Source organism: Scomber scombrus, chromosome 10 (assembly GCF_963691925.1).
Source record: "Scomber scombrus chromosome 10, fScoSco1.1, whole genome shotgun sequence".
Taxonomy (NCBI): Eukaryota; Metazoa; Chordata; class Actinopteri; order Scombriformes; family Scombridae; genus Scomber; species Scomber scombrus.
This window is the reverse complement of record NC_084979.1, coordinates 8,178,222-8,203,399: the sequence shown is the minus strand read 5'-3', so window position 1 is coordinate 8,203,399 and position 25,178 is coordinate 8,178,222. Positions and strand designations below refer to the sequence as shown.

Sequence of the window (25,178 nt, the reverse complement as noted above, 5' to 3'; positions counted from 1 at the left end):
TTACTCACCTCAACCCCCAGCGACTGTATTTGACCTGTTGATGGGAGGCCTCGACAGTCGTGTTGTTTTTCTTCATTAGCAGATTCGCATTGGCCTCCCAGTGGCACCCTCGCACACACACACAGACACACTTTCCCTCACTATTAAACATAATGCAACCACACACGCAAAACAGTAAGGGCCCACCCACCAAGGAACATAGGTCAATGCAAAAATACCAAAAGTCCAGCGTGTGTGTGTGTGTTTGTGTGTCTTGGGGGATGGATAGTGCTACAGTGTGCAGTTGTGAAACAGTGGCAGAAAGAAAGATTGTTAAGCGGGTTGGGGAGTTAGCAGGAAGAGCCAGTGATAGGAAGCATCCATCCATCACCAGGGATGAACAAGAGGCTGTTTATAAACACTTTACATTGGGAATTTCTTAATGAGATGATTTCAGTTTCTGCAAGAAGTGGAGGAAAAGAGGGGGGGTCCTTTGTGACTTGGAGGTTTTGAGTTCAAATCTCTGTATCCAAAAAGGCCCCGTATGGAGGAAATGTATGGATTAGGAAAAAAATCTGTATTGATGGAGACACACATTGCCCATTAATGCTGTTACTCCCCAGGTTTGTCTTTCCCCAATTCTCCTTCATAAAATGTCAAGGAAGGATTTCCCTGCATAACTGACAGATTTTTTTTTTTTCCTTCAAGAGAACATTTACAGGAATAGAAGATCTTTGGTCAGGTCAGATTCAGATAGACAGTTCCTGCATGTCCAGCTTAAACACACACACACACACACACACAAACACACACACACACACATCAAGAGCAACTGTCTCATTTGAGAGCCTCTGTTTACTCTGTCTGTGTGTGAGGATAGAGGCTGGGCTGGAGTCAACATTACAAAAAGTAAGATAGTTGGACAAAGCGAGAGAACAACAGGACGCTCTGCACGGCAGGACGACTCCTACCATCAGCGGTGAGTCCTCATCTGAGACATACAAGTTATATTTTTTATAACTCAACACAATGTTGTTTAGTGATCTTTGACTTATAGATACAGTGGTTTGTGTACTGCGTTCTGACCCAGTAAGTCCTCCCTACAGGGGTTTAAAAAAATGATATTTAATATTTAATTTTAGATTTAGACTTTTTAACATCACTGGTAGGAGTTTATTTTGTGAGCTCCCATAAAACAAGAAACTTACAACATGACCACACTAAAGGCATTAAAAAAACCTCAAACTGTTAAAGCTTTTTAAATAAAAGAGGTAAAACGAATAACACCTAATAGCCAATAGGAATGCTATTAACGCAACTATAAGGCCAACCTTTACTAAGTAAAATAATGAAATAAGTAAGTAAAGAAATTGAATGTACTTTATTTGAAATACACAGATTTGTTGAAGCAGAGCAGACAAGAACATGAGCAAACAACGCAGATTTAAATTCCAATCTCAACAATAACCTCAACAGAGTGAACAAAATCATTTCAAACAAATACTTTAACTAGACATCAATGACATTTCTCAATTTACATTCCTCGGCGTGATAACCAAATAACCCCCCCAACAGCACTCGCTCACATATGCTCCGACATAAGCTTGTGGACTTTACTCACGAATCCTGGGGCCACTTTAATGTAAGCGTCAGTTTCCTGCACGGATCAGTAAACAGTCAAGGCCATTATCGAGCTGCAGCTACCAGCCAGCAGCTCTCTGATAAAGAGAGGAGCCGGACACATGGAGAGGACGTTCTGGACGGGATTTATGATGTGCTGAATTTATCTCCAGGCTTATTCTGTGAGTGATTCAGGACTAATGAGTTGAATGTTTGAACATGCCTTCAGTTTGTTTTCTTTGGTCAGAACTATAAAGGAAAAGTCGACTTAGTTGCCTGTTTCTGTTTGGTTTAAGTTCGTGATACGTGGGAATGATGGACTCTGCCGTGTTCATCCCATCATACCACATTCCTTTTTTTAGTGTACACATTTTCAGATATCTCGTCGCAGCTAAAGAAAAGAAAGCAAACTAAACGAGAGGATACTCCTCAGTCCAATTGAGCAAACCATGTTAGATGTGAACGTGCTCTACAAATCGACTCTCCCCCCCCTCCCCCCCTTCTCTCCTCATTTTTTCCGTGACACTAATCTCCCATGGGGTGAGCCCTCACAGTCGGGCCTGTATCCAACAATATGTCCAACAGTGTGTCACCTCCAGAAGATCCATGGCGACATTTGTACACTCTCAGATATTGTCCTCATGGTTTGGCGTCAGTCTTAGCGCCGCTGCCTGCTCTCTGATCTCCTACCATTCATCGGAGGTCAGAAACATTTGGAAGGAAGGCTGATGGCTTGTTTTGCCACGTATGTTGGGACGTGACTCGCTGTTATTAATTAAGAACGCCTCCTTTTTAGCAATGGATTCATGCCATTGCAAATACTACCAACAATAGAGGCTTTTGTTTATGATACACCCCACATTACGCAGATGATGATGAATTATTTATGCACTGCAATAAATAAAACTACACAAGTTCACTTGCTTTAAGAACTTTCTAGAAACAAAACCACACATTGAAGCCACCAAATAAGGGCACATTGTTTTAGTAATATCAAAAAGATTATGCCTGAGTGGATAGATTTGACATTCGTGGTTATCAGATGATGAATCCTAATGACAGTTGTAATTGAGAAGGGTCTATCTGCAGTCTTACAGACCTACATGACACGCACCCCCTGATGTCGTCACTGTAATGGCATGCTACCTGACACCCCCGTAGTCCAAAATCACATTTGTCTCACAGACCTTTATATTCTGAACAACAGACACAATCCATCCTTAAACCTTGATTTTGATCAGGAGAAAAAAGAGAAAAAGCAAAGGAGAATTCCCTCTCTCGTGACAGCAAGCAGAGTAAGAAATATCAGTAGTAGAGTTACAATATGGAGAAAGAGAATGACAATATAAAGTCAAAGTACACTCTATTGCTCATATAATGCTATTCGTGACCTTACAACTCACTTTCCGTGTTGCAGATTTCTTTAACAGATTTCATATCTAGTGGGCAGCTCAGCAAACGGAGTTAATATAGCAACTTGAAAGAGTTTATTCTAAGACTGGACTCACTGCAGGTCCTCACACAGTGAGAGATGCTCTATAACATCAACTTAAATCCAGGCTTGTAGTCTCTCATAATTCATTTTCTGTTAATCTTTTTCCTATTTTGCAATTTTAATTCCAGTTTATTGTTCTTTTAGACTTTTTTAGCTACCCTAGTTTTTTTTAATGACTCTGGCAAATGAATAGTTTTCGTCGTTCAATATCTCAACAAAAGTGATTGTACTTTCTACATGCAAGACACACTTATTTGCCCTCTTTTAGTTTGTGCTTTTCCCTAAGCAGTGTTGTCGTTTTGCACTGTGACCGCACGTGTTAACAAAGCAGGTAACATTCGGCAACCAAAATTCCTGTTCCGTTTGTCATCGTGATCGATCGTGATCACACCAGTGAAGGTCTGCAGCTTCGGTGAGCTTGCTTCTCTCCTACCTGACCTACTGCTCTCCACCGGTCAGTGCCGGTTCCCATACGAAGCCAGTGAAAGGGATGATATGCGGGTGGGAGGACGCTGTTAATCCTAGTAAGCATGCTGCTTGTCAAACGGCCCTGCTGAGAGATATACAGGCCAGCGTTGGGGTCACTCCTCTGTCTCCTCCAGGCGGTTCAGGGCTTGACTCCTTCGCTCTGCCCGGCCTGGTTAACCGTCTGCGGGGGAGGTGGAGGTCCCCGAGCCCCTTAAATCTAACTGCTGTCCAATATTAACTGCAGCACAAACAGAACAGTGGTAAACAAAAGGCAGAGTAAACACACTCCCAAGGTTTGGAGGACAAACACGCACATGCACATGAACACACGCACGCACACGCACACGCACACACACACACACACACACACACACACACACACACACACACACACACACACACACACACACACACACATTAAGTATAGTAAATAATTCATTAAAAGTAATAGAGTTTGTTTTCAAATACTTCAGAAACACCACTTAGTCCATGAAACAATAATGGAAAAACATGATTTATTAGGAATTCATTTATTTGAATCATCATATTCTGAGAATGTCTCACTGCCGCGACCAGCTGTTGCACTCTGGGATTCATCCATCCAGCCCAAACCTCAACACGTACACATCTATAAACACACACACAATAAGTGTTGAGTCTCCCTCGCTCTGCCCGTGAGGGACAAGGTCTCCATCTTTCCCTCCGTCCCCACCATCCTCTGATCTGTGATGTCCCAGCCAGGTCCAGCTGTTTGGACCCAAGTCCCGTCCCTGCCCTTCCTGGGTGTCCCCGCTCTCCCTTTCGTCTATTCCCCCCCCCAGGGACAGATAAGACCTCCTCCATCACATCATCCACCACAGACCAAGAGCCTCAGCTGCACTCTTCCTCTCTGCTTTAAAAATATCAGCCTGGACAGCTAAGAGACCTGGACGCATCCTGGGGATTGAGGAATGTCTCCCAACTTCCCAGATCCTTCATATCTGTGTGAATCCTCTGAGTAATTATCTGCGTGTATGTGTGTTTATGTCGTTGCGTGTGTGTGTGAAGATAGATCCTGTATTACTAGCTGGAGAGAGGATCTTCTGTCCAGATGAGAGAGTGGATGGAGTTGGAGATGAGCTTTTCAGCAGGGGGGTTTCTCTCCGCCGCGGATGGTTACTGCTCCACAGAGCAGCTCCAGTACTACGGTGAGTCCACAGTCACGCTTCTGTTTCAGCTTCTTTCTCCTTCCTTTTTTTCCTTCTTTTTTTTTTTTCTTTTGCTACTGCGTGTATATCAGCCTTTACTTTTTAATTCTCCTTCTCCCCACTCTTTCCTTGTCCTTCCTAAAAAAAGCTGTGCTGTTATGGACACATTAATGATTATTTATATATGTACAAAAATAGATACAACAGTGAAGATGGACTGATATGAGGATTCATGACATTCTGTCTTAACTTAAGTGTCGACATGTGGGTTCAATACATTAAGTAGATTTAAACCAACACTTGTTTCAGTTCAATTTAAGGAAGTAAATGCAGGAAAAACTGAATATGAGACATTTCATTTGAAAAGCACAATAGTAAGATGACAGCTGCTTGTTTTCTACTATTTTAAAGGAATAGTTCATCAAATTACAAACAATTCCAAGCATATTTTCTCATTTAGCTCAAATGGTATCAACCCATACAGATAGTTTTGGTTTAATTTGGCTATGTTTGTTAATATATCTGCTTGTAAGACTGCTGCTTTCACCTCAATATACATTTATTATGGTGCTAGGATTGGCACATTAGATACTATTTCTTTGGTGGAAGTTGTTCCCATGAAAACTTGTTCACAGGCTCACTATATGGAAAATCAAAACTATGTGCATTTGCATTAACTGACCCTTTAAAGTGACTCAGTGTAGCAGCTTTATCAAACTGCTTTGACCTCAGTTCCAATTAAATCATATCTCCTCTTGTTTCTATATAATTTCCACATTTTTAGGAGATGAATTAGCATTTTTTCAAGCTGATTTGTTAATTCGGTCCGGTGTTGACTTGAGTAAGTGGGTCATTTCTACATTTTATTGTTACACAACGAGGATGTGACTGCAGTCCACATGTGTGCAACCTCACGTCCTTCACTCTCCCATTTGATGAATGAATGCCAAGCGTTTATTTACCGCCTCCGAGTACTCGATAACATGGAAAACATAGTTCTTGAAGAGGCTCAGCCGGCTCGCTGCGTTCACAGCATGTAGGAAAGCTGCGTGTGTATCAGCGGATCTATTTATACTGACGTGTATCATCAACAAATTCCCCCTGTTGTCTCCCCTCCTGCCCTTAGGAGGAGGTGGGGGGGGGTGGGGGGGTGGAGAGGACACTATGGGGGGTTAGTTGCTGGTGTTGTTGGCTCCCTAGCGTGCGTGGGATGGAAGGGAGGCTGAGGAGTGTTTAGACAGCGTTCAAATGGTTTACAAACAGTGTGAACCAAAGCTCTGTCACATGCTGAGAAAGCAAGGACCCCCCCCAACTATCGCCGCCACAGTCTGGTAAAGACAGGAAACATCTGGAGAGAAAACGAAAGAAAGGAAGAGACAAACGGAAGGGTTAATAAGTGCCCTTTAAACTGATGATTCCAATGACACACATTTACTAACCCAGAGCACAGCTTTTAACATCTGCTATCATTTTTCATCAGAACCTCCAAAAGCATGTATGCTAACACATTCTGGGTGGCGAAAATTTGTCAATTTTTAATGACTGTTTATCATCATGAATGGTCAGTTTGGCAAGATTGAAGAAGGATGAGTGATAAATAGTGAATGTGGAAGAAGTTCAGTTCAGGTTTAGGGTCAAGCATTTTCCTCCAAGCTCATAAGAGAGTGGCACTTGCGCATCATGTGATCATTATGATAGAAGCAAAAAAAAAAGAAATAAATGTAAGTAGGTATTAGGAAAAGTATTGAAAATGTAGGCGTTTTCATATCATTTTATATTTTCCTTTGTCCTTTAACGGCGATGAGCGAGGAACACAGGAAGTATATTATCTGAGAAATCTGCAACAACAAGAGAGCAAGAGAGAGAGTAGGGGTTCAAAGTTGGAGGCTTCAGGAGTTTGAACAGTTCAAGGATGGGAAGGTTTGTGGTTGTGTCTTTGCCAGATTTATTGAACAGGATGTCCACTGATTTTACACATCCAGGTCAGTATACTGGTAACCATAACCATCACAATAAAGACCTCTGTGTCTTACCTGCCGGAGCAGAGCTGCTCTGCTTTTAAATGACCTTTCTAATTTCATTGTAAGCTGACTGTGGTCTAATTATGCAGCTGTGCAGCTGTGTTGGGGAAAAATGAACAAAGATATCAAATCACACTAAAAACAGACTATTAGACTACATGTAAAGGATTATGATTAAAAAAATGTGACTAGGACATGACTACTTTTGACTGACACAGGTGATATTTCGTTAATTGCTTGTAACTGTCACTTCAAACGGAGGTGCTTGCTTTCATTCCTCAGTCCGCTGGGCCTGAGAAGCCTGTACAGCAAACCACCCAGGATTATCAGGGTTATCTCAGTTTAGGCTTAATGACAGACAGCCTGCATTTAGTTTGAAATATGCGGTCATTTATCAGTTGCAGAGAGTCTAACTAAAAAATTGCTGTAGGAACACGTGGTTTTGTAGCTTAGCCCATATCTGCCTCTGCTGCTTTGAATTTGACCAATCCTTAAAGATACTCTCCAGATATGTATTAAGACATGTACAAATCCTTTGCTTGGAATAATACTGTGTGCCTGATGTGTTTTTGCCCCACAAGAAAAGTAGAATTACTACGTTCAAATCCTTAATATGATCTACTCCTTCTGCCTCATTAAATATCCATAATCTATCATTTTGCATATTTGTATCATTTCAGAAGTTTAATTGCTGGACACAAGATGTCTCCTGCTTCACTGTAACCATTGTCAGTGTTTGTGCAATGGAGCCTTCAAGTTTCCACTTCACTCTTGTGTAAGTTGAATATTGGACCGCAGTTGGCTACAAACTGAGTTGTGATGTCACAAATCCTGCTCATTGGCCCGCCTCTTTAAAATCAGATTTTCAAAGAGCACAGATTAAACCACTTTCATTAAATGGATATAAAAACAGCCTGCTAGTGTCAAACTCTGCACGGTGAAGCTCAAACATCCAACTGTAAGAACAAGAAGAAAAACATATTTTTGAGTGGAGGTGGGGGGGTGTCTTTTGACAACCCAACAACTTAAAGCACCAAATCACTGAAGAACCTCAGAGCTACAACGCTGTCCAAGCTTTAAAGCACAACCGCGTCTTACAACAGCACATGAACAGGCTGTTGTTATTGTCGGCGTCCGTCCTCATGCGTTATGTTTTAACCTTCAAATGTCTTCCTTTCAGTTGGGTGGGCTCTCCATTTAATCAGTGCATGACAGATCCCACAGCGGTCCCAGTCATGCCGGTCCAGCTGTACTTTACGAGGCCGCCAGTGGTCACACATGTTTTCTCAGCGGAGGCTGGACTTGCAAAACACAAGCTGCCGCACCGCACTCAAAGACGTTTCAGCCCATCGCAACACTGAAAGGCCATTACAGACTGAATGAAGCATCCAGATAAGGGGATCAAAAAAAAAAGAGAAAAATCCTAAATGGCACTGGGAGCTCTCAGCTGCATCCTGTTTTAAACAAGTTCACAGGGTCTCACTCTCAGCTTTTTATTGTATCCCCCAAGATCCATTAAAGCAGTGAAGTCACACGAGTCACGTAAGAACACATTCCTGTGATTCTCTTTGACTCGCAACAGTGCGATAGTATTGTTTGAAATGTTCATTCACGTTTCTGGTCTCGTTAATGCAGTCGTTCTCTGTGAGTGCTGCGATACACCAAGTTGTAAAGACAAAGGTTATGCTCGTAGTCGTAGTAACACTTTAAAGGATCATTTGGGATTATTACAGCTAGATCATTATTCTATTGTTTGATTTTCCTCCTTTTGAAACAGATTTTCAGGATGGTGCAACACAGGTCAGTCTTAAAGCATAAAGCTGGCGTTAGACTATACTTTTGGTATTGTTGAGGAATTCAATGAAAAGACCAAACCCAACAGTGTGTTTATGAGTCTCTCAACACTTACTGACTTCCGTACTCTATCAGGATTCACAGCTTCAAGCCCATTGGTTCCTACTGAACATGTAAATCTTTAGCTGATTTTAACCAACATGACTCAAATAGAGGTAAATAGCACATTTGTTGGGGACTATTTTCAGCTGTGGATTAATATGCATTTGATGCTCCAGTGAGTATTTACAGCAACAAAACGGTGTGTGTGTGTGTATGCTTGATTCAAGATGAACTACTATGCCCAAGTTCATGGAAAACGGCTGAACATGTCACTCAGTGCACTGACACGACTCAGTCATGTGATTTTAATAGTTTTTGGACAATAACGCAGGTCAGATGATGCTTTGATGAGATGAAATCACTCAGAAGTGTAGTTTTAGCTATGCACACTAGTTCAGCATAAGAACTTCACAGAAGATGCACTTTTTTCTCCTGATAGTAGCGGTTGTCTAAAAAGGTCAAATGTCCTGTTTCATGTGGTCTTTAAATGTCAAATCTGCCTCAACTCTCTTGTTGCGTCATCCTCCAAAGCTTTTTTTCTTACACTGAACATTTTCTAAGGGTTATTGTCAAGGAATGCTGAGTCTGATCCAAAATCTGAGCACACATTTTTTGCATTGAAGTCTTAATATTTCTATAGATGCACAAACATAAACAGAAATGACCCAAAAAAAATGATGTAAAAAGTTTTTATCTGTCCTTTTATATTTCAGACATGCTGGCTGACCCTCTGGGCTACCCCCTACAGGACCCTGACCTCCAGCTGCTCCCTTACAACCAGCAACAGTACAGCCCTTCCAACCTGCCCTTCTCCCTCTACGGCTCACCGTCCTCCTCCACCCCTTCCCCCTCCTCCTCCTCTTCCTCTTCGCAGCCCTGCCATCCTTCGTACCACTACAGCCCTCACTGCCTGGAGGCGCCCTGCGAACCCGGCCCCGACCCGCACTGCGGAGCCCTCGCCCAGGGGCTCGGAGTGGCGGGGATTCCTGTGGGGCGGAGGTCGCGAGTGGGTCCGGGAGGGAAGAGCAGAGGTCAGGATGAGCTGTGTGTGGTGTGTGGAGATAAAGCATCAGGGTATCACTACAATGCTCTGACCTGCGAGGGATGCAAAGGTAATTGTCTTTTTTTTTTGTTTTCTTCTCCTCTCAGATGTTCTGCAGTTGTTCATTTTCTTCTTTTCTTCCTCTTTACCTGGATGCTGCAGGTTTCTTCAGGCGTAGCGTGACAAAAAAAGCTGTGTATCACTGTAAGACCGGCGGAGGCTGTGAGATGGACATGTACATGAGGAGGAAGTGCCAAGACTGCCGGCTGAGGAAGTGCCGCGCCGTGGGAATGCTGGCCGAGTGTATTTACTTAAAATGCTTAACATCACGTTGAACAATATGCTTTTTGTTTTGTTTTTTGAGTCTGAAATTCTCATTTTGTCTCTCCAGGCCTTCTGACGGAGGTGCAGTGCCAGTCCAAACGACTGAGGAAAGGAGGTAAAGGCAGAGGACCGGAGGAAGAGGACAGCACAGACAGCAGGAGGGTCAGCTCTACCAGCAGGCTACCTGGACAGGTAAAGGAAGGCAGGAAACAGTCTGTGGCTGATTGGACGATTGCCTGAGTGAATGGAAGTGTTTTTAGAGGGGTGATGATTGGTTGGTTTGAATGATGCAGAAGAAGTGATGGTTCTTTTATTGGTTGTTGGGAGTCGAACAGCAAAACTGTATAAGACTTCAGGAGTAGTTTAAACATCATAGTTCTGATTTTTGTTGCCTTCAATCTGCACCAGGCTTCATCTGTCAGTTTAACCCGAGAGCAGAAGTACATCATAGACAGGATGGTGGAGGCCCATCGACTGTACAGAGCGCAGGAGAGCAGCCACTGCAGGGTAGGTCTCAGTGTGAAAAAAGTTAACCTAACAAACTGTGTTTTCACGCCGTCCTCATGGATTCTTGTGTGTATGTGCTCAGTTGTTTGAGTGGCCGTGTGCAGACGAAGGGGAGGGCCTGTCTAATGTCGTCTCACCTCATCTGCAAAGACTGCTGCAGTTTGCCAGGACAGTGCCAGGTAAGATGGACAAGAATGTTAAAAAACCTCAAAATCTATCATCTGCTGTGTGAATGTGAGAAAAAAAATACAGTATCAAATAAAACGACAAACATTTTCGTTCCTCTTCAACATTTGAATGGATTTCTATGAAACTTTAACTTTTCATCAAGTCAACATTTTAATTTATTTAGTACTTCAGTTTGTACCTGCAAAACTATTCAACATCATCTGTACTAGTGTTTAGTGCAAATTAATTCATGTTTGCTTTGTTAACTAAGATAGTGAACGAGTTAATCCTGTTTAACATCATCATGTTAGCATTGTTTAGCTCAAAGGACCACTGGGCAGCTTTATAGTGCTGCCAGCATGGCTGTAGACTCTTGATAATGACCAGTGAACCTTTAAACTGCTCTGTAAGAGGATTTTAAAACCAATAATGCCAATTAAATCAACCCTAAGCTACTTGAAAATTCCTGCAGCATAAATTCCCTATAATTTCCCAGCGGCTTACTGCAGTTTGTAGCAAACGTTACACAAACAGGAGAAAATAGTGTGTTTGTCAGAGACTATTTTCACCCGTGGATTTGGTTCTCTAGTGAGTGTTTATAGCAGCAGGCCAGCGTAATGTTGGATTGGCTCCAAATCAACTACAGTGACTGTGTTCATCATAATGAAGGAACACAGTGCAACAGTGTGACTTGATTTGTTTTTAATAGCTTTTGGACGACAGTGGCTCACAGGAATAAGCTGTGTCAGGCTTTGGCAACACAGGCAATACTTGATTTATTTAATACATGATTTTGTTCTTTTCAGGGGATTTGTTGACAAGAATTAAAATAAACAGCAAAAACTGGTGAAATAATTGGTCAGTGTGAAAGCAGATACTAAATAAAATGGTTCATTCCATATAGTATGACATGACATGACATGTGATAATAAAACATAAATAAAAACCTTGTCCTTTCGGTTTCCAAATATACACATGGCAAAAACAGTAAACTGCAGCCCGCCGTCTAAAAAACAATTCTGCCAATATTGAATTCTTAGGATATCCTGAAAACATTAAACATGCATACTTAAAATAATGATGTTCTCCACACAGGTTTTGATCTCCTGGACTTTCCAGACCAGAGCTCTCTGTTGTCTGTCTCTTCATTGGAAGTCATGTTCTTGCTCTCAGCTCAGCAGTTCTCCAACAACCCAACAAGCCCCAGTCCAGGTGAGTAAACTAACCCGAGACAGTCACATCACAAAAAAATCTAGATTTATGAGTTTGAGACTTGTATTCAAGTTCAGACTGATGTTAAATGAAAAAAAACATTTTCTTTGTTATTAGTCTTGCAGCTTTTCAGTATGTCAACACACAACTGGCTGAGAAATGTTGAGTCAAAGGAAAACCTCCACAGCAGGACGTTGGTCAATTCAGGTGAGTCCACACACACACACACACACACACACACACACACACACACACACACACACACACACACACACACACACACACACACACACACACACACACACACACACACACACACACACACACACACACACGGAAAATATCTTAGTTGTGAGTCATTTTATATAACAGGCATTTCCCATTTACTCGTGTAAACAGGAAGCAGTGAGGATCTCCTCACACCGGTGCTCAACTTCTTCCAGAGCACAGCAGCGCTGCAGGTGACGGAGGCTGAATACACCCTGCTCACCGCCACAGCTCTGCTCTGCTCAGGTCAGACCAGGAATCTGTGCTCTCTCTGCTTTGAAATAATTCAATCAGTTATCAGGTGACGACCTGGAAATGCTCTTTTCACCTGTAAATGATCGTTACAAACCTATCTGGAGTTCCTTAGCAGGTTGTGATAGTAAAATGACACCTCAAAATTGATTCACTCAGTCTGTCTGAAAGAGTTTGTCAACAGACTTTATCAAGGTTTAAACTGACTGTTGATTCTGACACTCGTATATTTAGACTGAAGCTGAGAAAAACTGGAATCTAATCAGATTTAGGCCTCTCATAGATTTCCTGTGTGTCTTCTTCCCACTGTAGCTGTTTCTCAAGGTGAAATAAACTCAGAGAAACATGCCTCACCCATGTTTTATTGATGTAAACCTGTCGCTCTGTGTCTTCATCCTGCAGACCGGGCGTCCTTGCTGGCGGCCAGTTGTGTCGAGAAAATGCAGGAACTGATCCTAGACCTGCTGTCTAGGATGTGTGGGTCCCAGGCCGGAGCTGCACGAGGGGGGCCACAGCGGTTTGGCCGTCTGTTGGGCAGACTGACGGAGCTACGGACCCTTCGTCACAACTACCTCCTTTTGACAAGACAGCAGTCTGGACACTGATGGAGATGTAAAGCATTGTTGTCATCTCTGGAGAGCTCCATGTTTTAACTTCAGTTTCAGGACTACGTGGCCCTGCATGATTGTACAAACACTGTGTTGAAGAATGTAACATTTGGAAATGCAGTTTTCTTTTTTTACCTGATAATTATCAGACTGTTGAATTAACAGTCATGTTGTTGCAAAGCTGACACACAAATCTTCTATTTTCTCAGCTGAGTTCAGTTCTGCAGTCATTGCTGCATTTTAGCTTCTTTATGGGACTGAAATGTGTTGACTGCTGCAGTTTGAGCAAAGAAAAATGCATACATCTTTTTATACCTGTTGTATACAGCTAACATTTACACTTCCAGTGCTTTTCACTACGCCGAGAATTTTTAAAGTAAAATGAAAATGAATCCTTTACTTAACTGGAGTTCATCAGTGGAAAAGAATGTTCTTACTGTAATCCATACAGACACATGGCCATTCCTTGCTCTTAAGCATCTCATATTTTTCAAGTGATAATTATTAAAATGATGAGAACTAAACTCACCTTTCATTGAAAAAACAAACAAACGCAAAACTACAGTGAAGTATTCCAAAAGACTTTTAATAGAGCATTTATTTCCCAAAATGAGGAAATACTGGTTGAGACAAAGTATTTGGTGAGTAGGTAAAATATTCAGGTAGTACAAGCTTATAAAGGTGTATTTTTCCATCTGATAAAATGGGGCTCTGCAGCACTCTCAACAATAAATAAAATCTTCTGGGGTGGTCAGCGGTGAATGATGGGGGTTGGTCTTGAGTAAAATCATCGAATATTAACCGAAATGTGAATTCATCTGTTAAAATGTTGGCTGCATGTTTTTAAAACCTCACTCTGTTTGTTTTAAATAAGATTTCATTCTCGCCTTTAACCAATATAGCTTTATTTCTATAGTTCTGTCTTCCATAAATAAATTATTTCTCTCTGTATCAAAAAGAGAATTCAATATAAAGAACAACGGCTCATTGTGTTGTATGCTCTGAATGTACACGCGCACACACACACACACACACACACACACACACAGGCACGCACGCACGCACTCACACACACCACAATGAAAATACATCAAATACAAAGACAAGCTAAGTTCACTGCAGCAAGTCAGGAATTATTTCATCTCCACAAATATACACAGCCTCAGTTCGCCCCCTGTGGGTTGATTGAAATACGCATTTTTAAACAGCAACATTAAATTAAATTAAATTGGGTTTGATAATACACATACATATGTACACAAAGTGTGCCTTTATAATATACAAGTGTCTTTGTAAAAGATTAAAATGTAAAAAGCTATTGTATAAAAGATGGCAGTGATCCATTCATACGTCTTCTGCGTTTTATATAAATATGTCAAATCTCTTTTCTGACAATTTGATTCCTTGGCAGTAGCATTATAGAAAATAGAGGGGAATTCTTTTACATTTGATCCAGACACACAGCTTTAAAACACATCCAGGTGGAGAGTAAGCGGATACCTCGAGAAACCCCTCAACAGGGAATTAACGCTTACTGACTGCAGCAACGTGGAACCTAAGGGTAACTTCATTCACATCTGGAGCTCCACATCCACTACAAGGACAGGAAGGCAAAACACCACTGCTCTGTGCGTCCAACACTAGTGGTTTGGTAATGAACTGCAGTCCACAGCAGCCTCTCCAGACCACAGTGTGAATACAAACTCAGCTGGCAGTAGGACTCAGCCTGCCTGCTGCTTTAAGACCAAAGAGAAATGCATAGTGGCTGAACTGTGGGTGCACGAGGGGTTCTCTGCCGCCCCCTACAGGTAGTTTGAGGCCACAAAGCCGTGGCTGTGGCTGACTCTGCTCTGGTGCATGATGGCGCGGTCGTACGCCACCTGGACAGACTTGCGGATGCTGGATTTGCGGCCCTCCATTATGCGCAGCTTGTCCGCCGTGTCGTCTACACCCAACGGTGTCACCTTGTCTCGTGGGAGCCACTGCCTGCATCAAAGAAAACCAGGACTGTCAGAGCTTTGGAACAAGAATGATGACATGACCACGTTCACTGCTTTGACCCTCTTTTATTTAGTCCTACATATGTAAACGCATAACTAATAACTATTTTTACTGATTAAAAAAAAAGTTTTCCGTTTAAATATCATAATAACAACAGTAGTGAAATATTTTATGTCTTTTGGGGCAGCAGATGGGCCAGTTGTTAACACTCTCCTGGACTGTCTTTAATCAAACACCTGCTCTGTAACCTCTGACCTCACTGTAACAGGAGGCATTATATTTGAGTATCACTCACCACGTCCGCTTGTTGTCAAAGAAGAGCACCAAGTAGAGCTTCTCGTTGGTATCCTCCTGCCTCTGCTCCCCTAGACAGAGGACTTCTTTGGGTGGGACGGGGATGGGCACCCCGTTGTGCAGCAGACCCTCTTCTGGCATCTCTGGGTCGATGATCTGAAACAAAACAAACAAATGTCAGCCATACAAGATCTTCTATGATCCCAGAGAGCCTCTGATCTGTGGCTGCTTCTAGTGTTGGTTATACATGAACTGGAGCTCATCACACTCGGGTATTTAGAAAGAATAATGGATTACCAGAGCAGGATAGGAGGGATATCCCCGACACTTGGCCCACACCAGTTCTAGCGGCTCCAGCTCTGTCTCATCATCTGACGTTTGGCTGCAGTTGCCTGAAAAACAACAGGAAATACTCATTGGTATGCATCCTCAGCTACCAGGAAACTGAAAATACAGTTTAAAAAGTGTTTACATTGGCCAACAGTCAATCAACAGTTCAGTTGGACTTGCAAAAAACAGAAAGAGGGAGAGAGACGAAAAAGAAAGATACCGGTGTAATCTGAGTCTCCGTTGACTATCTCTGGGAAGGGAACTTTGGAAAGAGCTGGTTTGCCGAGGCTTCGTTTGGGTGGGGAGCTGCTGTAAGACGGCACATTATACAGTCAGTGTCAAGTCAATCAATACTTAAACCTGATAAGATAACAGACACACTGTGTCTTACATTTCTTTGCGGAGGACTGGGCAAGGGCTGTACTCAGAGTCGGACCCGCCGTCTTTGTGCTTGTTGAAGCCATTGGTCAGTCCTGAAAGCAAATGAAAGAAATCTTAGCTCGGGGGGTACTGAAATAACAACTAGACAGAAAAGAAGTCCTCATTTCAGTCATGATGAAAACAACAATCAATGCAGCACACAGTAATCACAGATAAGTGGGGGTGGTGGGATGGTGCATGGGTAGATGAAATAGCTTTTGTGGTGTTACAGTAATGGATTTGTCTGGTTTTGTTGGTTAGAGATGCTGTGATCAGCTACCACAAGTCGTTTCCTCATTACAAGAAAGAGCTTACAGGATTTATTATTGCTATACAACAGTAGAGTAAGAAGAAGATGATGAAGGAATCAAACAAGAAACAAGAATAGCTCAATTTTAACATTTGTCAAAGACAAACTATAACATCTGTATCTGCACTCATAATTACCCTCCACAAGTTTTTTCTGTCTGACATTTATTAATTGTATGTCTGACATTTATTAATTGTAACTTGGCTGTGGAGACATACCGGTGGTGAATAACAAAGACATCTAGCTGCTTCTCAAACACCCCCCTGAGAGGAAGACCTTGAGGTGATGAAGTGTCTAATGTCATTATTTCTAATTAAAGCTTCTCACCACTTTCCAGTGTATGATTTGGTGTCTTCTCCAGCTCTCCGTCTGAGCCTGCGTTTCGATTGGGGGTCCATGGTTCATTGAGCGTGGGGGGTCCTGGGCTTTTCTGTGGGGTCTTGGATGAAGTGGACAAAGGCGTTGAGGATGGGGTGCTGGCTGTGGAGTTGGGTGCTGTGGGGGTGGTGCTTGTATTCTCGTCCTGCGGTCCCTTTCCATTCGGCAAAATATTGTCTCTCTCTCTGAACAGCTTGGCTCCATTTTTTGCCTTCTTGAATAATACGGAGGTTCGTCGTCCAACGCCCCCAGTGGTGGGCCGTGTGGGGGTGCTGGGTTCTGGCAGGCCGTTAGGCACCGCCTGCCCTTCACTGTGCAAACTGGGAGGCTGTGACGCCTGCCGCTCCTGCGCTTTAGTGCAATTAATGTTCTCTGTGGTGCTGTCCGAAGGGTCTTCATCCATCTTTAGGCGTTTGCAGGGCCAGTTGGGGGACTGGGGCTCCCCTGTGATTGGCCGCAGGGTGGGAGGCTCCAGAGGTGCGTCCCCCTGTCGTGGAGGAGGATCCGGCCCTGTAGGTTCCAGTGTCGGGGGCGAAGTGGATTTGAGGTCTTCTAGAAGACGAGAGGAGAAAAATTAAATTAAATTTGGCTCAGTGTTTATTTGAAATGAACGTCCATTTAGTATGTAGTGTGATGTGGTGGTGCAGTATTCACACGGGAAAATGGTGTCCCTTCATAATGATACACAGTTCATTCTAACAGTCTAACCACAGCCCAGAGGGAGTTGAGGTACTCTGTGGGTATGGAACACCGTATCAAGACGAGTGAAGAAGTAACTTTGCTCTCACAACTGAACACCAGCAACATGGTAACAGGGCAGAATTTTATGACACAAATCACAGGTGTTCTGCTGCCCTCCTACAGTAGCAAGAGACTGTTTGACTGGACTAGCCTGTAGTCAGAAGTGGGATGATATGGCATGACTGTACATGGCCAATGGAGAGTGGTGAGTCCATGAGAGTGATGTATAGAAGAGGTGCAGACATAGAGTGCACTTGGAGAGAGGAGTTGTGAGGCAGCCATGGCTAACGAGACTCTGTGGGCCCCTACTTACTAGACTGGAGACAGTGGGGTGGTTGGGGTTGGTGCGTGGGGGGGACCCTGGCTCAATTACCTGAGGACAATGTTCCGTTAGCTCATGTTCACAACTGGTCTCATTGAAAAAAAGTGGCTTTTAAAAAAAGGTACATGCATTGGCAATTTCATACTGTTTGATACTGTAGTGTGTGCTTTTCATCACACACCTTTGTCTGAAGACGAAAGTCCGTTGTCCACCTTGACGTCTTTGTCGTCGTCTTCCTCGTCATCGTCATCTTCGTCCTCTTCTTTCAGATGTCCGTTGTGGAGGCTGTGGCGGGGGCCCTGCCTGTAGCGGATGCTGTTGATTTCGCGACGAAGCAGGCGGATGCGACGAGTCCTGGCGCAGCTGCAGCGCATGGAGGTGACAAAGTCCAACTTGTCCAGTAGCTCCTTCAGCTGCTCATCCACAGACATATGAAGCCGGTTGTTTGGATCCAGTACACTGTCAACTGCAAAGGGACAGCAAGGAGTTAGCCTACTGCTGAACCTGGCATGCATTTTCGAGGCCCAATGAGTTTAATACAGACATCTTCAAACTGAAGCTGATTGGCTGAGATTTTTAACCCAGCAACAATATCCATAACCAACCAGCTGGCTATGAACAATACCGCACAGATACAATATACTGTAACTACTTTAAACAACACTGCAGCGACACTGCTTTTTTCTTTGGTGGACCTTTTTTTGATAAATACATCTCATCAATGAGTGGAGTTTATGTTTACTTTTTTGGTTTGCTTGCATATTTTACTGTGAAAAGAAACCAAACCAAGAAAAAGGCAGCCAATTCATCCACTGATTCAGACCAGAGAAAATCACTTATAGGGTTGAAAATGCCAAACACACAGAGAGACAGAGACAGAGACAGTGAGAGAGAGAGAGAGAGAGAGAGAGAGAGAGAGAGAGAGAGAGAGAGAGAGAGAGAGAGAGAGAGAGAGAGAGAGAGAGAGAGAATCTGAACTGTACTCAATTTTAATAATATCCAATACATTTTTAGTTGCGGTGCACTATGGGGATAAAAACATGTTTCTAACTGTATCTAAATGTGTATTGAATCATATGAGGAGGTTTCATATAGACCCCTATCTAAAATACTAAACACATACAGTGTTTAGATTTGTGACTTACCATCATCCCACGAGCAGCTGTAAAAGTCTCGTTTCTGTGGTGATTCTAGGATGTGCATGCCCGTGTCCAATTCCAGGCCGGTGTTGGTGGCTTGTCGCTGGGCGTGGCGCAATATGGCTCCTCCGAGGTCTCGAAGACGCAGTGCCGCCCGGTGGAAGACTGTGTCCTTGTTGTTGTAGAGAAGGCAGTTGGACACCATCAGGTTAAAGTCGGCCTCCAGGTCAGCCACTGAGCGGTATGCGTGATTTTCCAGCTTGGAGCGCATAGTGGAAAAGTCCATGGGCTGGCTGATGAACTCCAGGTAGTCGGGGACCTGGGGACAAGACACAAGTCCAAGAGTCAAGTGCTGCTCTGCTTGACTTTCTGCAGGGACTGAAAAGTTACAACTTGACAGCAACACAATGAGCTGAAACTCTCAGTAAAGCTGCAGCGAGCTGAAGAATCGGGTAATGATTCTCAGTAGGTTTGTCACTATGAGCAACACCTCTCACATTACAGTGACACATTTTCATTTCACACATTGTAATTATTAAAATATACTATACTATACTATACTGTCTTTAAGGTTAAACCCTGTGCATTACAACCTGCCAGTGTTATAACAGTGACATGTCTGACCTCCTTGACGTCGACTGGCTCTGCAAATATCTGGGCTGTGTCCTTCTCCTGTAGTTGGTCCAGGGTGGAGCGGAGTAGCACCAACATGGGGGTCAACTGCATCTCCAGAGCGGCCTGATGAACTTTGACCTGCAGTTGTCAAAAGACACACATGTGATATGTGCAAAAGAATTCAGGAAAAGACTGGTGAAGGTTAGAGAGAAGACTGAGTGAGTGTGTAATGTAAGCTAATGGTTTCCTGAATGAAATGTGACAAATTCTAAATATTTCTACAAAGATCACAACAGATAATAAGGATATCGATTTATGTCCTCATCTGGACAGATTCAAACTTTGCTTGTTTTGCTGCTCTGTGGTGGTGAGAGGATAGTATCACATGAAGAAGCGACATCAGCACATACCCTCTATAGGACAGGCTATAAAAAGTGAAACCATCCAGACTTCTCAGAACTTCAGAGTTCACTGGAGGACAGTGCGTAACACAACATGTGAAACTGGTAAGTACCCAAATTTTCCATGTACTGACAGTTTCAACATTTAATTATGTTTTGAAATACTGTGTTCTATATATTGAATGCTTCTGCTGTGAAAAACTTCATGGTGAATTGATAAGCTTGTGTATGAGGTGCTGTTAGTGTTCTGGCCTGGGAACATGTGAATTTCGTCTGTGTCTGTTACCTCTTCTCGTTTGAGTTTCTCCCTCTTGCGGATGAGCTCCACCAGCAGTCTGGCTTTTTCAAGGTCGTGCCGAAGCTTCTGCCAGTACCTCAGTGCTTCTCTTGCTGCAGAAACCTTTTCATCCACCTCAGGCTACAAAGAACAACATGTTTTAGTGCCTCACAGCATTAACACTGTATCAGAAACGTATCTAAAAGGAATCCATTCATTTTAGCAACTTATGTATGATAATGGCCAAATGAAACATTGAATACAAAATGTTATCAGTGTTCAAAGACACTTTATGATGTGGTTCTGTTTCCTGCACTGACCTGTTCAGGATTCCTTTGGGTTTGGACGTTAGAGTGCAAACGCCGAACCAGCGGCACGCCATTTCTCGACTGACGTTTCAGTAACCAGAAGTTATGCAGTCTCTGCATGAACTGGTTTTTCCTTTGGAAGATGATTCCTTTGCAGATGATATTCAGCCTGTACAACAGGGAAAGATGCAGGTTGGTAAATAAATAACTTCAGTTAAGTAAAAACGACAACATGCTTGCTTCATCAAAATGCTTTTTTGGACAACGTTTTGACCAAGCTGGCCTTCACTGGGTGTGCTGAAGATTTGAAGTAATCATCTTGGTCAAAACATTTGGCACAAAAAAAGAGAAAGAAATATTTTCAAAAGGGAAATCTAACCTGCTCGTGGGTATTTGAGGCACTATCACTTGTGGCGAAGCAGTGTTCTGTGCAGTTGACTCTGTGCTCTTCTTCCCTTTCTTTTTATCCGTCTTGGCATCATCGTCAGACTTTCTGCCTTTTTTCGGTGTTGCGGGACCATCTGTGTAGGCACTCCGTCCTCTACTAGCCCTCCCTCTGCTGCCCACCACTCGTCCTTCACTCTCTTCGTCTGAGACGGCCTCTTGGCCTGGAGGCGAATGAGCCTCACAGAATGCGGTCTTCTTCACAGAGAAAGTGGTCCCGTTGACATTAGTCTCTCGCACTGGATCGATCTTCATAAACAGACCAGCACGCTGAGCACATGTGACGTGAAACGCAGTGTAACAGTTGGCTTTGTGGCACTGAATAGATGCACCACGGCCCTTCTGCTTGCACAGGTAGCACGTCAGTTTCCAGCGTGCTGGGGGAATGTTACTGACCCCTTCCACTGGTTCGAGAAACACTGTGTTGGCAAAGCAGACCTCTGGGATCCAGATGGCACAGACCACATGTGCCCAGCGTCCATCGCTCGTTTGCTTAAAGGCGCCGCCTCGGTTCGGACATAGAACACAGTCAACAGGTTTCTGAGGCGACTGGAGGCAGCAGCGGCACAGCCACTGGCCCTCTGGGATGTAGGGTACTCCGTAGCACTCCTGGTGTACTGCCAGGTTGCAGGAGTCACAAAAGAGGATGACGTTGCTGTTGAGGCACTCGTCATCCAGGCACACGCAGCAGAAGGCATCGTCGTCAATAGAGCTCTGAGAGGGTGCTCGGCTGCGGGCTTCACGGTACGCCTCCTCCTCCAGGCGGTCGACCAGCAGCTCAAAGGTGTCTGACGAGACAGCTGAGTAACCCTCTGACGTCCGGCCAGAATTGACCATATCCAGCCAGGCAACGTCCTCTTCGTCCATGTCATATTCCGCCTCTGTTTCCTGCTCCTCTTGTGAGCGCTCAATAAATCGGTAATATGCTGTAGGCAGAGGAGGAGCCTCGACAGGTGTGAAGGTCTCCAGCACACGAAACTTAGGTTCAGGGAGGGGCACGTGGTGATGATGCAACGTATTTAACTTTTCAGGTGTTGGAGGATGAGGAGTCGGGCAGAGGTTCTTGGAGGATGGTGTCGACTTGACAGAGGAACATTTGGAGTCTTTCCTGCGACCTCGGGGTGTGACGGGTTTGCGGACTGTTTGGGCACTGCTGGTGGGAGGTGACTGCTCACTGTTCTCCTTGTTGCTGTTACACTCACTAATGTCCTGGGCCATCATCTCATCTTCAGTAATGACCTCCAAGGGCTCCAGAATAGAAATGCGGTGAAGCCTACCCTCCAGCTCCACTTCCACCACCTTCTGGGCCTGGGCGTAGGTGAGGGTTTCTCTGCTTGGAGATGCTTTGAGGCTATAAGGGGATGGGGATCGATGGCGGGCTCCCCCGCGCCCGCCAACTGTCCCATTGGACTTCTTGACATCTGCTCCACCTCCTACGGCCACCTGGCCTTTTCGACGTGGCTTCCTCATAGGCCACCAATCACACTTTCCCTCCTGTTGGTTTAAGAGGAAACAGAATAATATGATAAAAACTGTGTGGTGTCAGAAAATAAATACTGCTCCTTGGAATAATGCGGCTAAGAACACTAGCAGCATATTTTATACATTTACATGGGACATTGCTCTATTTTGTTATCATGGCTTTTTAATCTATTTTTGTTTTTTATTAAATATAATTTGTATACATTTGAACTGCACCAACTGTAAAGGTGCTATACATATAAAGTATGATTGATTGCAATTTTCCTATTGGGCAGAGCTGTGGCCATGGCACCTGCAGTGTAAACATTCCTTCACACAGTTCAACTCGCTAAACTCAATTTAAGTAGCTAAATGCACAAGACAATGTACTGACAGACGACCAGTTGTCAACTTAGGCCAGTAAAAGACTTATAATAATAAACTAATACATTTTATTTGTAACACACTTTTCATTTATAGTGAAACTCTGTGCTATATCTGTGAGTTAGATTATTCTCGACTTTATCTAATAAACTGTTGGCAACTACTATCAGGTCTAGCCACAACACAACGGGCACCAACCAATCAGCGTTCAGGAAAGTTTGACTGATCCACGCCGGAGCCAATCAGCTTCAAGAATACCACAGCCTGAACAGATCAGTGTCCTTTATTACAGGAGTAAAATGTCAGCCATATTTACAGTTTTAAAAACACTGTTAAAATATGTTATACGGTTTAAATATTTTAATTGTAGCATTGACATTTCGAGGGAGGGGTTAATCGTTGTCAATCGTTAAGTCGCGATCAGAAAGGCGCAGTATTGGCAGAGCTAGCCTGCTAACTTTGAAATATGGGCAAGACTTACGTTAGCTGGCATTTTTTAACGTTGACAAGGCACATAATAAGTTAAACCTTTGCTGTCTGAAACAAGAGTTAAAGTTCAGAATTGGTGTATAATAAAGAGGCAGTACATAACACCGTCTTACCTATTATGGCAACTGGTTGACACAAGTAGCTCGACAGCCGGCGGTGTGGAGCCGCTTCTTCAGTAATGGTTGCCTGGCCAGCAGCCTTTTACTTGCAGTACTCTCGGAGCTAATAGCTGCCGTTAGCCAGCTGCAGTTTGCTGCCGGTATATTCCGCTGTCTACAAACTTAACGCTTCCGTTTCCTCACAACACGGAGTTTACGAGGCAAACAGTTCGCCCCATAGGTTTCCTGAGAACACAAGTGGTATATTTACATGAATATGCTGAGAAAATGTTTATTGACGAGCCAGTTTTGTGAAGGAGGAGGAGAAATACTAGCCTCCTCTGGCTAGCTAGCTAGCTATTTGGAATCCAGAGTTGCTACATCGATACTAGCAAAAGTAAAAGCACGGGACTTCCGGGTAGGACTTTTAAAAAAAAAAAAGTCATTATTGATAGCTCGTAATTATTTATTATTAATATATGTTTTAATTTATTCATTTAAATTGAGTGCAAGATGAGTGATAGTAAAAGTACACGATACGACATGGGGACAGTACAGACCGGTGAAGCAACAGAACCACAATAATCTAAGCACATTAAAAGCATGAACAATACTATACGAAAATATAAAACATTTAAATAAAAAATGTGGGTTGAAACTAGATACACTTGTGTGTGTGTGTGTGTGTGTGTGGGGGGGGGGGGGGGGGGGGGGAAGAGCAGAAGGGTCATATGCTGTATACAGAATGATTATATTTAGTGTGAAACCGGTACAAATTAATTATATCGAGTTGTTTTATTATCATTAATTTTAATGCCAATAAGTCCCTTTAACAACATTATATTACCATTGAGTGCATGACAATATATTTTTTTCAAGAGGGCAGGTATTTGGGGGTTGAAAAATTCAGATATTCTTATTCAGAGGCTTGCCTGTTGTAATTGACTGCACCCATATTCAATATATTTTCACTTAGTGTTTTTATTACAGATTTTATGTAGTATTTTCTCCTGCGTATTGTCTTACTAATGCCTGCTTTGACAGGATTTTTGTTCAAGGATATTTGATGTTATTACGTCGATTCCTTTGTCCTGAACCTTTATTTTGTGAGCAAAAATGTCTCATTTCCGCTTTCATGCTGATTTCGGCTACCTTCACGAGAGCAGGTTGATACAAGTTTAGCCCGCCCTCTGACATCACCAGGCCATGATTTTCGCGCGCAAGCTTCTTACCGGGGTCAGCGACAGATCACCAGTCTGTATTGATCTGAAGTAACAGTGTGATCCTTCTAAAGTTGCTTTATCTGGAGTGTAACTTTTAGGAAACCCGACACCTGTCCTGTCATCCAGAGTAGCATACACAAAACATTTGTGCACACATGCATGCTTATGAATTGAATTGTTTATTCTATTGGTACACACGCACACACACATGCACACACAGCATCGTCACATATCAAAGTGTTACATTGTTACAATCAGTCTCATGGGCAGCAAGATGTCCAGTCCAGGATCCCGTTACAGATGACAAAATTAACAGAATAATCTTAACCCTAATGAATTCCTCATGAATTTTAAAACCCATACTTTGTCGCTTGCTGATCATTTTAATTAACAACATCAAAATATGCAAATATTCACCTCAAGACTGAACTCAATTCAATGACAGGAAGTTTCATGTATGGGTTTCTATCTGCTGCAAAAACAAAACTGCATACACA

The 25,178-nt window shown here is 43.2% G+C and overlaps 2 protein-coding genes across 6 annotated transcripts; one reads left to right on the top strand and one right to left on the bottom strand.

Moving 5' to 3' along the window:
* The first annotated feature begins 862 nt into the window (after window positions 1-862).
* Window positions 863-14,027, top strand: nr1h5 (nuclear receptor subfamily 1, group H, member 5). 4 transcript variants are annotated; one of them, XM_062426823.1, is made up of 11 exons: window positions 863-958; window positions 4,614-4,749; window positions 9,380-9,778; window positions 9,871-10,011; window positions 10,100-10,224; window positions 10,441-10,539; window positions 10,622-10,718; window positions 11,803-11,919; window positions 12,037-12,126; window positions 12,319-12,432; window positions 12,841-14,024. In XM_062426823.1, exons 2-11 carry the CDS (start codon window positions 4,653-4,655, stop codon window positions 13,041-13,043), a joined length of 1,482 nt encoding a protein of 493 aa, XP_062282807.1. In that variant the 5' UTR covers window positions 863-958; window positions 4,614-4,652; the 3' UTR covers window positions 13,044-14,024. The 4 variants fall into 4 exon arrangements, with proteins under 4 accessions (XP_062282807.1, XP_062282806.1, XP_062282805.1 ...); XM_062426822.1 differs by having other exon boundaries at window positions 4,610-4,749; XM_062426821.1 differs by lacking the exon at window positions 863-958 and having other exon boundaries at window positions 982-4,749.
* Window positions 14,028-14,230: 203 nt separating this feature from the next.
* brpf3b (bromodomain and PHD finger containing, 3b) lies at window positions 14,231-23,986 on the bottom strand. 2 transcript variants are annotated; one of them, XM_062426814.1, is made up of 13 exons: window positions 23,474-23,986; window positions 20,962-22,520; window positions 20,595-20,751; window positions 20,284-20,415; window positions 19,606-19,734; window positions 18,988-19,300; window positions 18,024-18,308; window positions 16,729-17,331; window positions 16,063-16,144; window positions 15,892-15,980; window positions 15,639-15,733; window positions 15,343-15,497; window positions 14,231-15,032 (listed from the first exon to the last, which is right to left on the bottom strand). In XM_062426814.1, the coding sequence occupies exons 2-13, from the start codon at window positions 22,494-22,496 to the stop codon at window positions 14,849-14,851; spliced, it is 3,759 nt and encodes a 1,252-aa protein (XP_062282798.1). In that variant the 5' UTR covers window positions 22,497-22,520; window positions 23,474-23,986; the 3' UTR covers window positions 14,231-14,848. The 2 variants fall into 2 exon arrangements, with proteins under 2 accessions (XP_062282798.1, XP_062282799.1); XM_062426815.1 differs by having other exon boundaries at window positions 15,892-15,977.
* Between the last annotated feature and the right edge of the window lie 1,192 nt (window positions 23,987-25,178).

Coding starts and splice junctions, on each gene's coding strand:
- brpf3b (XM_062426814.1), bottom strand. CDS start 22,496: ATGAGGAAGCCACGTCGAAAAGGCCAGGTGGCCGTAGGAGGTGGAGCA. Junction 20,752..20,961: donor CCTCAAATACCCACGAGCAG/GTTAGATTTCCC, acceptor CCTGTTGTACAG/GCTGAATATCATCTGCAAAG. Junction 15,981..16,062: donor CCAGTCCTCCGCAAAGAAAT/GTAAGACACAGT, acceptor GCCGTCTTACAG/CAGCTCCCCACCCAAACGAA.
- nr1h5 (XM_062426823.1), top strand. CDS start 4,653: ATGAGAGAGTGGATGGAGTTGGAGATGAGCTTTTCAGCAGGGGGGTTT. Junction 4,750..9,379: donor AGAGCAGCTCCAGTACTACG/GTGAGTCCACAG, acceptor TTTATATTTCAG/ACATGCTGGCTGACCCTCTG. Junction 12,127..12,318: donor CAGGACGTTGGTCAATTCAG/GTGAGTCCACAC, acceptor TCGTGTAAACAG/GAAGCAGTGAGGATCTCCTC.